At 33.8% G+C, this 13,305-nt stretch overlaps 1 protein-coding gene across 1 annotated transcript; it reads left to right on the top strand.

Moving 5' to 3' along the window:
• The first annotated feature begins 8,785 nt into the window (after positions 1-8,785).
• Positions 8,786-13,067, top strand: LOC138330299 (leucine-rich repeat and IQ domain-containing protein 4-like). The gene is made up of 2 exons (XM_069277799.1): positions 8,786-9,698; positions 10,463-13,067. The coding sequence occupies exon 2, from the start codon at positions 10,684-10,686 to the stop codon at positions 11,740-11,742; it is 1,059 nt and encodes a 352-aa protein (XP_069133900.1). The 5' UTR covers positions 8,786-9,698; positions 10,463-10,683; the 3' UTR covers positions 11,743-13,067.
• The last annotated feature ends 238 nt before the right edge of the window (positions 13,068-13,305 follow it).

Here is a 13,305-nt window from a genome sequence, read left to right as displayed (position 1 = left end):
TTTATATGTCTTAGCGAGACAATTAATTCATTTTTTATGTTACACAACAATGTGCCGATGGTGTGAAGCCGGTATATTCAGATCGAATAGGGTTGCATAATGTTATGACGACACAATTATCATTTCTAAATGCAGGTAGCTTTAAATCGAAAAATTACCATGTTAAGAACGCTTTATAATCATTAAACTTTATCGTAAAACTCATCTCAGCCATTCTAAATCGTAAGTTTTTCCCCGGGGGAGACCCCCGGACCCCACGAACACCAAAATCTCGCGCCTTTGGGCGCTCGCAAATTCATCAAAATGCATCGTAAAAAATCATCTAAGCCATTCTAAATCGTAATTTTTTTCCCGGGGGAGACCCCCGGACCCCCTTAACACCAAATTCTCACGCCTTTTGGAGCTCGCAAATTCATCGAAATGCATCGTAAAACTCATCTCAGCCATTCTTAATCGTAATTTTTTCCCGGGGGAGACCCCCGGACCCCCCTAACACCAAATTCTCACGCCTTTGGGCGCTCGCAAATTCATCAAAATGCATCGTAAAACTCATCTCAGCCATTCTATATCGTAATTTTTTCCCGGGGGAGACCCCCGGACCCCCCTAACACCAAATTCTGATGTGTACAAGGATTAAATTAAGTGATATATGAAAAATGAACATAAAGCATATATTATATGGTTGGGAGTAATTAATCTCCTCCTGTAGGTGTGGCGGGGGGGGGGGGGGGGGGTTTACAAAATATTGAGGACCTTTGCCCCCCATGACGTTTCATCTTCCTACGCCACTGACTACTCACCTAGAAACAAAAACCTCTGATGATTACACAGTATAACATTGTGGATATCAATTTGTGTAAATCTGATGCTATTTGGCCATGGACTCCTAAAAGACTTCAGAATTAATATTTTTGAAACAATGGTCATCATGAATTAATACTATAATCTAAAAAATCATATAGAAAGTGATGTCAAAGTGCGGGAATAAGTTTCAGGATAGATTTTAAAGGTGTGTATTATAATGGCGATTCGCGTTAAAATATATATATATATATACATAAAAAAACACAACTATAAAACAGTTTTTTCTCCCTAGCGCTTTCTCGGCTCATGCCGGTCTTCAGGGGTTTGAATTCTTTTATTTGTAAAACATGACGTCATAGTACAATGACGTCATAGTAAGATTACGTCATGACATGGTACATAAAGATATTGTGAATGGTTCTGGAAGAAAATAACAAAAACATGAGGACGAAATAAAAACTAATATGAAGTTCATTTGTCCCGTTCTGAATTTAGCATAGGTTTCATAAGTTGAATGAAATACATTTCTTTATTTTCTCTTTTTTAAAAGATCTGAATTAGACATTTGATATACATGTATTGGTAAAATAAAAAAAATTATCATTAGCACACATATGACAATGTTCGTTTACTGTTAAATATCTGAGATGGTCTGTTTTGGTTTGTTGTCGGTGTAATGTAACTCTCTTTCTCAATTCCATTCCTGTCTGACCAATATAAAAATCTGAGCATTTGCTACAAATAAGTGCGTATATGACATTTTTGGATGTACAATTCATATTAGTTTTAATTTTGAAATTAAAACCATTTTTGAATGTATAATTTTTACACTCTATAATAATATCACATGTTTTGCAACGCTTTTGCATACATTTAGTGACAGAAGTATTTTGCATTTTCGAATCAAATTTTGACGCACATAAAATACGTTTAAGGTTTTTAGGCTGACGCTTGCAATTTATTATTTTTCTTGTTAGATAAAATCAATTTCATTCTGTCGCTATTTTTCATGTAATCTTCACAACCTTTTACAATTGGAAAAATATTGTAGTTGTTTGGATTAAAAGTACTGACAAAAGGTATTATATTGCTTTTGGATTCCACTTTATTCGATTTCCTTAAATGAATATGTCCTTCTTTTTTTTGCTCTTTCAATTCGATAATCTATAACTTCTTGCGGATAATGCTGTTTGCGCAGATAAAAAACTAAGTTCTCTAAGCGTTCAGCTAAAATAGTTTTATCACTTACGATTGTGATTAGACGGGACGCTAAATTAAATGGGATATTTAGCTTTACATGCCTTGCATGATTTGAATAAAAATCAAGATAGTTATGCGAATCCGTCGGTTTACAATACAAGTCAGTAGTGATTTCACCATTTTTACTATGTACAGATATATCCAAAAACGGTAGTTTTACTGTACTAGAATCCATTGTGTACTGTATATCAGGATGTAGCTTATTAAGTTCTTGAAATAATGTATTTACATCTTTATCTGATTGCCAGATTATAAAACAATCGTCTAAAAATCTGATGAAATTCCTTCTTAAATAATCAGCTTGTTCATTGTCTATTTTCCCGATGTTTGTGTAAAGCATTTCCTCTAGGTAACCAAGAACCAAAGTAGCATACGTAGGGGCAACCTTTGTCCCCATCGCTGTACCTTTACATTGCCGATAATATGAATTATCAAAATAAAACACATTTCTATTCAAAACTATTTTCAAAGCTTCCAAAATAAAGTTTTTACTTACTCGATTGTGAATTAAAGCAGGGTGTTTTTCTAGCCAAAAATTGACTGCTTTTAAACCAAGTTCGGTAGGAATGTTTGTATATAAACTAACCACATCAAACGAAATCAATTTGCTACCTGGTACAACCTTTTTTGGTAACCTTGTTAAAAAGTCAAAATCGTCTTTAACAAAACTCGGTACTGTAGGACAAAGTGGTTTTAAAATGATATCTAAAAAATGACTTAGACGTTGTGTAACGCTATTAGATCCACCGACTATAGGTCTGAATTTTAAGTCAGTTGGACAATGTATAGTAATATACTCAGAATTTTGTTCTTTTATAGCATTAGCAATTTGACTGCTTTTATGAATCTTTGGTAAACCATAAAAGTAACTAGTTTTAAATGAAAAAATTTGTTAAGTAATCTATTTCCTCTTTAAGAAGTTCACCGCCTTCTCTGTTAACCAAGTTTACAATTTGTTTAAAAGTCATCTCATCCTGTTCAGAATTACATTCGTTATAAAATTCTTCGTTGGATAACATTTCCCTAATCTTTTTAGCATAGTAGTCAGTATCCATGACAACAACAGCGCCACCCTTATCAACCTCCTTAATAATTATTGTCTTGTCTTGTGCTAAATTTTCTTGTGCTTTTCTTAGTTGATAAGACAAATTACTTTTTTCTATTTTGTATAGGAAGCGGATGTTTCTTTAGTCTAGATATGGTTTCTTCTAAAACAATATCGTCACATTTAGGTGGATTATAAGTAGACTTATTTCTCACAAGTGGTAAATTTTCTGTGGACTGATCGTAATTGTCAGAAAAATATTTTTCTTCCAATCTAAGTTGTCTACAAAATCGCAAAACATCGCATTCTAATTCTTTCTTATCTGATTTTGGAGTAGGACAAAATTTGAGACCTTTTTTAAGCAAATTAATTTCATGTTCCGTTAAACTGCGCGATGACAAATTGATAACTTTTGGTAGTACCTGTTCAGTCAATGAGTCCTGGTTTTTCCCCCGCCTTTCATTTGATGATGGCGCTTTTCTAAAAAAGAACGTCGCGAAATTCTACCAATATATGTCGTACCATCTGTTGTAACCGGAAGCGACAATGGCGGTGACTTCTCCATTTTTTTCCTTGGTCGAAGGATTCTTTTAGATGCTGGTGTAGTACATGTATTCTTTGCCGGTGCTTGGTGTTTTGTTAATCTGGTATTGTTAAGTTGCTTAAGCCTTGGAGATGGTGATTTAACAGCATCGGAATAAAAAAGTGGACTTTCCGGTTCTGCTGTTGTCTCTAGTTTATCTTTTGCAGTCATTCTACGTAGTTTCTGATCCTTTTGTTGTTGTTGACGCGAAGGTGTCGTTTCTTTGCTCGACACCAAATTAGTCCCGTAGTTGTCCACATATTCATTGTACCACTCTTTCTTTTTGTTCCAAATATTTGCGGAATGTTGTTCCTCGGAGGCGCATTCTGTCTCCCATTTTGAGATAACTAATTCTGCAACCTGCGACTGAAAATTTCCCTTTTCGCTTGTTATTTTAATCACGTTCCTCATTAGAATGCGCCTCCGAGGAACAACATTCCGCAAATATTTGGAACAAAAAGAAAGAGTGGTACAATGAATATGTGGACAACTACGGGACTAATTTGGTGTCGAGCAAAGAAACGACACCTTCGCGTCAACAACAACAAAAGGATCAGAAACTACGTAGAATGACTGCAAAAGATAAACTAGAGACAACAGCAGAACCGGAAAGTCCACTTTTTTATTCCGATGCTGTTAAATCACCATCTCCAAGGCTTAAGCAACTTAACAATACCAGATTAACAAAACACCAAGCACCGGCAAAGAATACATGTACTACACCAGCATCTAAAAGAATCCTTCGACCAAGGAAAAAAATGGAGAAGTCACCGCCATTGTCGCTTCCGGTTACAACAGATGGTACGACATATATTGGTAGAATTTCGCGACGTTCTTTTTTAGAAAAGCGCCATCATCAAATGAAAGGCGGGGGAAAAAACCAGGACTCATTGACTGAACAGGTACTACCAAAAGTTATCAATTTGTCATCGCGCAGTTTAACGGAACATGAAATTAATTTGCTTAAAAAAGGTCTCAAATTTTGTCCTACTCCAAAATCAGATAAGAAAGAATTAGAATGCGATGTTTTGCGATTTTGTAGACAACTTAGATTGGAAGAAAAATATTTTTCTGACAATTACGATCAGTCCACAGAAAATTTACCACTTGTGAGAAATAAGTCTACTTATAATCCACCTAAATGTGACGATATTGTTTTAGAAGAAACCATATCTAGACTAAAGAAACATCCGCTTCCTATACAAAATAGAAAAAGTAATTTGTCTTATCAACTAAGAAAAGCACAAGAAAATTTAGCACAAGACAAGACAATAATTATTAAGGAGGTTGATAAGGGTGGCGCTGTTGTTGTCATGGATACTGACTACTATGCTAAAAAGATTAGGGAAATGTTATCCAACGAAGAATTTTATAACGAATGTAATTCTGAACAGGATGAGATGACTTTTAAACAAATTGTAAACTTGGTTAACAGAGAAGGCGGTGAACTTCTTAAAGAGGAAATAGATTACTTAAACAAATTTTTCATTTAAAACTAGTTACTTTTATGGTTTACCAAAGATTCATAAAAGCAGTCAAATTGCTAATGCTATAAAAGAACAAAATTCTGAGTATATTACTATACATTGTCCAACTGACTTAAAATTTAGACCTATAGTCGGTGGATCTAATAGCGTTACACAACGTCTAAGTCATTTTTTAGATATCATTTTAAAACCACTTTGTCCTACAGTACCGAGTTTTGTTAAAGACGATTTTGACTTTTTAACAAGGTTACCAAAAAAGGTTGTACCAGGTAGCAAATTGATTTCGTTTGATGTGGTTAGTTTATATACAAACATTCCTACCGAACTTGGTTTAAAAGCAGTCAATTTTTGGCTAGAAAAACACCCTGCTTTAATTCACAATCGAGTAAGTAAAAACTTTATTTTGGAAGCTTTGAAAATAGTTTTGAATAGAAATGTGTTTTATTTTGATAATTCATATTATCGGCAATGTAAAGGTACAGCGATGGGGACAAAGGTTGCCCCTACGTATGCTACTTTGGTTCTTGGTTACCTAGAGGAAATGCTTTACACAAACATCGGGAAAATAGACAATGAACAAGCTGATTATTTAAGAAGGAATTTCATCAGATTTTTAGACGATTGTTTTATAATCTGGCAATCAGATAAAGATGTAAATACATTATTTCAAGAACTTAATAAGCTACATCCTGATATACAGTACACAATGGATTCTAGTACAGTAAAACTACCGTTTTTGGATATATCTGTACATAGTAAAAATGGTGAAATCACTACTGACTTGTATTGTAAACCGACGGATTCGCATAACTATCTTGATTTTTATTCAAATCATGCAAGGCATGTAAAGCTAAATATCCCATTTAATTTAGCGTCCCGTCTAATCACAATCGTAAGTGATAAAACTATTTTAGCTGAACGCTTAGAGAACTTAGTTTTTTATCTGCGCAAACAGCATTATCCGCAAGAAGTTATAGATTATGGAGTTGAAAGAGCAAAAAAAGAAGGACCTATTCATTTAAGGAAATCGAATAAAGTGGAATCCAAAAGCAATATAATACCTTTTGTCAGTACTTTTAATCCAAACAACTACAATATTTTTCCAATTGTAAAAGGTTGTGAAGATTACATGAAAAATAGCGACAGAATGAAATTGATTTTATCTAACAAGAAAATAATAAATTGCAAGCGTCAGCCTAAAAACCTTAAACGTATTTTATGTGCGTCAAAATTTGATTCGAAAATGCAAAATACTTCTGTCACTAAATGTATGCAAAAGCGTTGCAAAACATGTGATATTATTATAGAGTGTAAAAATTATACATTCAAAAATGGTTTTAATTTCAAAATTAAAACTAATATGAATTGTACATCCAAAAATGTCATATACGCACTTATTTGTAGCAAATGCTCAGATTTTTATATTGGTCAGACAGGAATGGAATTGAGAAAGAGAGTTACATTACACCGACAACAAACCAAAACAGACCATCTCAGATATTTAACAGTAAACGAACATTGTCATATGTGTGCTAATGATATTTTTTTTTTATTTTACCAATATATCAAATGTCCAATTCAGATCTTTTAAAAAGAGAAAATAAAGAAATGTATTTCATTCAACTTATGAAACCTATGCTAAATTCAGAACGGGACAAATGAACTTCATATTAGTTTTTATTTCGTCCTCATGTTTTTGTTATTTTCTTCCAGAACCATTCACAATATCTTTATGTACCATGTCATGACGTAATCTTACTATGACGTCATTGTACTATGACGTCATGTTTTACAAATAAAAGAATTCAAACCCCTGAAGACCGGCATGAGCCGAGAAAGCGCTAGGGAGAAAAAACTGTTTTATAGTTGTGTTTTTTTTTATGTATATGGAAACCATCACATGGACATTGTTCTTTTTTATTTATATATATATATATATTTACAGTTTGCACTGACATGGACTCAATAACCATGCTTTCTAGTATTATCATTATCAATGCATAATGTTAGCACAACACGCGCGTCGATTCTATTGTTACGCGAATAGTCGATGGCGTAGCAACGTGGGATCATGACCCCACTTTTGGCGGGAACATATGAATGACTCGATTCCAATCAGCTGTTCAATCGAATTCGTTGACGATGACGGGAGAGAAGAAAATTTGTGTATTTTAATAAAAAATATGCAACTGCCGCTGGAATTAATAATATTAATTTACTTGAAAAACTGTAAATATAAGGAATAGATGTTTATTTTGTTGAGGTTATGAGGGTATAATGATAATGGAGCCCGTGTAAATTATGTAACCCCGGCTGGCTTCGCCGGGGTTACATAATTTACACGGGCTCCATTATCATTATACCCTCATAACCTCAACAAAATAAGCATCTATTCCTTAAATAAATAAAATATTTTACCTATCAATTCTCAAAAGAAGAAGAAGAAGAAGAAGAAAATTTTGAATAAAATAACGAATTGACATGCCAATATTTTATCAAATTATGTTGGAATTTTTGCGATTTTAGTTATCTATATTGTACGACTGCAACTTCGAGTTATTGCCCTTTTCCATCCACATATCTGTGTACATGCGTATCAGGGAGGAAAAAAAGATAAAAGAAAACTATGATATGTGATGATGTAACTATTTGATTAATTGTCGAAAGGAAAACCTAGATAACAGCTTTGCGATTTTAGACTTAATCAGATTATAAATATACAATGGATAAATATTCATAATGCGACAATCCGACCCCAATACACTCATAAAGGGAAAATAAATTTTTAAGTGATTTTGTAGTTTGCATTTTGTTTAAGAGTTTGAATTGTTACTTCAACACAATAACTGGGTAAAACTTTTTAGAATTTGAAAAGTGCGCTTTATATCAAAGTCTGAAAAATTCCTTACCAATACCGGATTGTACACTTTGAATAACTGTTTTACACAAGTTGCGATTTCCTTTGTCCATAACAATTCAATAAAACAATTCTTAGGTTTATTTTCGGTAACATCTGGTATACTTTGTTACTGCAAGCGTGTACCGACATTTTGACAATATTAATTAAAGACGACGTGGTGGGACAGGACAAGGTCTATCATCGATTTGCCAGCTAGTGTTTTGCAATGCTTTGGTTGTTGAAAACCAAACAATCAGTTATATAGCAAACTCTAAAACATGTACTTACGAATGTGTTCTGGGATCCCTGTCTAAATCAGCCATCTTTAAACAATCCGTGATTTAAATCCAAATTTTGAAAGAGAGAGGAAATTCTTACTATTTATTCATGGATTTAAATTGTCGAGGAAAAACGTAATCCTATTTCAAATAACTGTAGACAACCCTATTTCTTCACTTTATACATGACACGCGGCGTGTTTTCGTCGTCTGCACGTGAAATCTACATGGCGCGTGTGCAGCGCGCTTTCACACAAACCGGTAAGGTACTCTTCCAGACTTTGATATAAAGCGCACTTTTCAAATTCTAAAAAAAAATACCCAAGTAATTGTGTTGAAGTAAAACTTCAAATTCTTAAATAAAATGCAAAATCACTTGAAAAGTATAATCCCATTGTGAGTGTTTTGTGGGGTCGTTTTGTTGCATTATGTATATTTATCCATTGTATGTTTATAATCTGATTAAGTCAAAAATCACAAAGCTGTTATCTAGATATTCTTTTATTTTTCGACAATTAATCAAATAGTTACATCAACACATATGATAGTTATACGCGTGCACACAGATATGTGGATGGACAAAGGGCAATAACTCGAAGTTGCAGTCGTACAATATAGATCACTAAAATCGCAAAAATTCCGACATAATTTGATAAAATATTGGCATGTCAATTCGTTATTTTATTCAAAATTTTCTTCTTCTTCTTCAGCGAAAAACATAAGACGACCCGCGTTATGAAAATTAACATTTTATTTGTCTTAATTATTTTTTCAGAAGACGATGATGAGTGTAGTATTAGCGGTAAGTAAATAAATTTTGCGACTCGGCATGTCGGCCAAAGTCTTTTTCTTTTCTTCTTTTTCTTCTTTTGCTTCTTCTTCTTCTTATTTTTTTTTTTCTCTTCTTCTTCTTCTTCTTCTTCTTATTTTTCTTCTTCTTCTTCTTCTTCTTTTGAGAATTGATAGGTACAGTATTTTATATATATACACACATTTTAATGCGAATCGCCATTAAAATACACACCTTTAAAATCTATCCTGAAACTTACTCCCGCATTTTGATATCACTTTCTATATGATACCTTAGATTATAATATTAATTCATGATGACCATTGTTTCAAAAAAAAATAATTCTGAAGTCTTTTAGGAGTCAATGGCCAAAAAGCATCAGATATACACAAATTGATATCTACAACGTTATACTATATGCTGTGTTAATCACCAGAGGTTTTTGTTTCTAGGTGAGTAGTGTGCTTGATATACACCTTAGTGCGAAAGGAATTATCGACATCACCTGGCACAATGGCGATCAACAGCATACGGTTACAGATAATTTCTATCGTGAGTATGGAGTGTTATCAAACTTCTAGAATGAAAACAGAAATCGTAAGTAACTGTATCATCGTTTTCACGTGTACATAATCAATGCCGTAGCATGCACAATACAAAATACAAAGTCACGTGCTGTACCCGACCGGGTTGATTGACAACTGGCGACTCGTCAATCTTCTGTTAGTATGTAAACACGTTCAATAGAAACGAATAGCTGTATAGAAATGTATTTCCCCACATCCTAATAAATCTTATTAAATTTACATATAGACAACGATAAAAGTGAGTTTTTTTATATTGATAAAATGTGTTTGTTTATTGTTTATGGTTATCAATAATTATGTTTCTGATTTAATTAAATATTTCAAATGACGTATTTATCTTAAAAATGGATCAGCACATAATGCCTTCGGTCTTCAAATTCTCTTATATTTTATGATTGGCTACTGGTACGGTTATTCAAACATTTGTAAATACCTTTGCTATGTAATGATTTATTCCATCTCTCTTTGGTTTTCTTTTACTTTATTTGATACATGTATCTATAATTTTGTATTATCATCGTAACATTTGGTAGTTTGTTGGTTTTTGTTTTGTTTTTTATTTGTTTCGTATTTTTGTGTGTTTATATTCACTTTTCTTTGATTTTATTACTGTATTTATTCTCTCCAATGTATTTCTAATTAAATTTTTTTTATTTTTTTTATCTAGTTTTGTTGAATCGTTTAGACTTTGATAGGGCCGTAAAAGTTCTTTCTGTTACTTTTTAACAGTTAACAGTACTGCTGTCTGTATTTGCCAGCCATCCCTGCCCGGCCCCACCTCCATGTACCTGTAACTTCGAAGTTTATATCATTGACTGCAGGGACAAAGGGTTGACAGACGTCCCAGCGATCTCTAATGGCGGACAGAGACTTTGGACTGTCGACATCAGCCATAACCAGCTGACAACCATCCCGAAACGTGCGTTTGAATAACAGTTGTCTCCCTTAATATGTCACATAATCAAATGAGTACTCTTTCGATGGATTGTTTGGCGGGATCAAACGATGACGTCACTTCCGTTCATATGGAGTCAAACCAGTTCTGGTACCTCCCGAACGCTATCGATGACCTGACAAACCTCGAGACTCTGACGATGCAGGACAATACATTCATCATGCTTGGGACCAGTATGTCATTCGCGTCATCGCTGCGTTATCTGACTATTGGGGCTGATAATATGCCTTGGCCGAAATACATTGACCAGTTCCATGCCGTAACACATCTTACAGTCATAGGTCTGATGTGCTCTACTTTACCGTTTGACGCCTTCTACAATATGGCCGACACAATGAAGGAGCTTGTTCTCCAAAACAATGAATGTGATCAACTACCAGATAGTGTGCATGTGCTGAAAAACCTGGAATATTTATCAGTCAAAGGAAATCCCAACTTGGCATCACTCGATATCCATAACTTGACCTCACTTACTACCTTGCAGATTGAAAACAGTAGTCTCACAGCAATGCCTAATATATCCCGAAGTCCAAATTTACAGTATCTACAGGTTACGTCTTCGCCAATAGCAGTATGGGAGATTGACACATTACCTCACTCGTCCAAAATAAAGAATATCACTCTTGACCATACAAAGTTCGATCATGTCCCAACAGCTCTTCGCTATACACCATTGGTGGAAAATCTTTCGTTGAGGAACACAAACGTTTCAAAAGTGACTGCTGATGCCTTTTCCGGCTTACTTTTATTAAGAAAACTTGACCTTAGTGATTCGCCCATTGCAACTATCGAAATAACTGCGTTTAGGAATAATACAATGTTGAATTATATCTATCTAGACGGCACAGGAATAGGTGAGGTGCCAAGAGCAATTGGCGAGGTCGAGAATCTTCTTGTTCTTGATATGGCGGGTAACAATATCAACTGCACATGCGCAGAGCTTGGATGGATGAAGACCTGGAAACATTTGGCACATATAACATTATCAGGGACGTGTCACAATACAGGAATGAACTTGATAAGGTATCTAAAGGAGTTTGTGCCGAAATGTTGACGTTAATGATTAAAGCATTTCCATTCTACAATGACACATACCCAATTTGAAGAAATAGGTACCGATATGGGACAAAAATGGTCGGATGGAATTTAATTTATATTGCTGATCAATTCCACTCATATTATTTTAAATCCTGAAAACGAAACAAAAAATGTATTTACATTATTCATGACTTATTTTTAAACTTTCAAATGGTCGAGTAGGCAACTGTAGTAAAGTTAACTATAGATTTATACATACTGTTTTAATCATTTTTGAGATTCATTGATGATGAATGCCATTATTTAAAAGTTATGAAACACCAATAATTAGTATACCCGTGATATTTTCATGAATTTTTTTTTATTATTCATCTGCGACAATGGAAATACGCTTTGTGAAATTTCAGACCGTGATAAACTAAGAGTATTTCACTTCGGAGTGTTTTCACAGCGTGTTTAGTTGGTTTTATGAAAACAAAGTATACCTTAGTTTGATGTCTATGTTTCGAAAGAATTGTATCCGAGATATCAATCATACTATATTAGAGTTGTCTCCCTTCATGCTTGAATATTTCTTGTGTCTTGTTCATCCCCACTTCAGTAAAACCGTGATAATATAATCTAAGTTGTGCGTATTTAGATCTAAATAAAGTGGTATAGTTTTCTCCTCGTATAGAAATAATATTGAAAATCGAACGTTAAATTGGAAGAAATTTTGTAGCTCATTGTACTTCCGCACATCTTCTTATCGTTGATAAATATTTTTGTGAATTCCACTAATTAACATATCATTATGTAAGACGTCTGTCATATTTGATCGTATGCAGACGTAATTTCGTCAAATCATCAGAGAACATTGTCTTACAGGGTATCATTTCACACACATTAATGCTTGATATTTTAACTACCATGAACCTAATAAAGGCTTACAGTAAAACATAACTCGATACAGCAAAAAAAAGCTTAGGTTATACACAAAGCGAAAAAAAGACATCTTTCCAAAATGGCCGGGTCATTTCTAAAATTCCCCATTCGATTGTATGCTCATTACCATGTTTTCTTGTACTGTCCATGTACCAGCTGACACCAACAAGAGACTCTTAACCACACATAAATGCTAATTAACAGGTTGATTTCAGTATAGCCATTCAGAATGTGAATTAAGAGGTCCCTGTCATTGTATGATAACATCGTGAAAGTCTAGAGACTGTATGCTCATCACCATGCTTTCCAGTATTGTGAATGTACCAGTTGACACCAAAATAAAACTCTTAACCACACATAAAATGTCAATCAAAAGGTTGATTCCTATTTTGTGTATATCAGAGTGTAATTAGGAGATACGACTAGAAAATAAAAATCTTTACAAAAAGCTTAGTTTTAATTTCTTTCATATTTACACTCAAATTTATATTTAATTGGAAAGTTGTAGAGGACTTTGTTGTCTGTTACCTCCTATACTTATTATGTAGTTAAATACGATATCTTTCATACAATCTACGAGGCGGAAATTTCAACATGTTGTAAATAACATATACTGAAAGATAAACATCATATACCGTAGTCATATATATATATA

The sequence above is a fragment of the Argopecten irradians genome, chromosome 8 (genome assembly GCF_041381155.1).
Source record: "Argopecten irradians isolate NY chromosome 8, Ai_NY, whole genome shotgun sequence".
NCBI classification, from domain to species: Eukaryota; Metazoa; Mollusca; class Bivalvia; order Pectinida; family Pectinidae; genus Argopecten; species Argopecten irradians.
Note: the sequence above shows the minus strand (reverse complement) of the source record. Positions and strands in the feature narration are given on the sequence as shown.

Coding starts and splice junctions, on each gene's coding strand:
- LOC138330299 (XM_069277799.1), top strand. CDS start 10,684: ATGTCACATAATCAAATGAGTACTCTTTCGATGGATTGTTTGGCGGGA.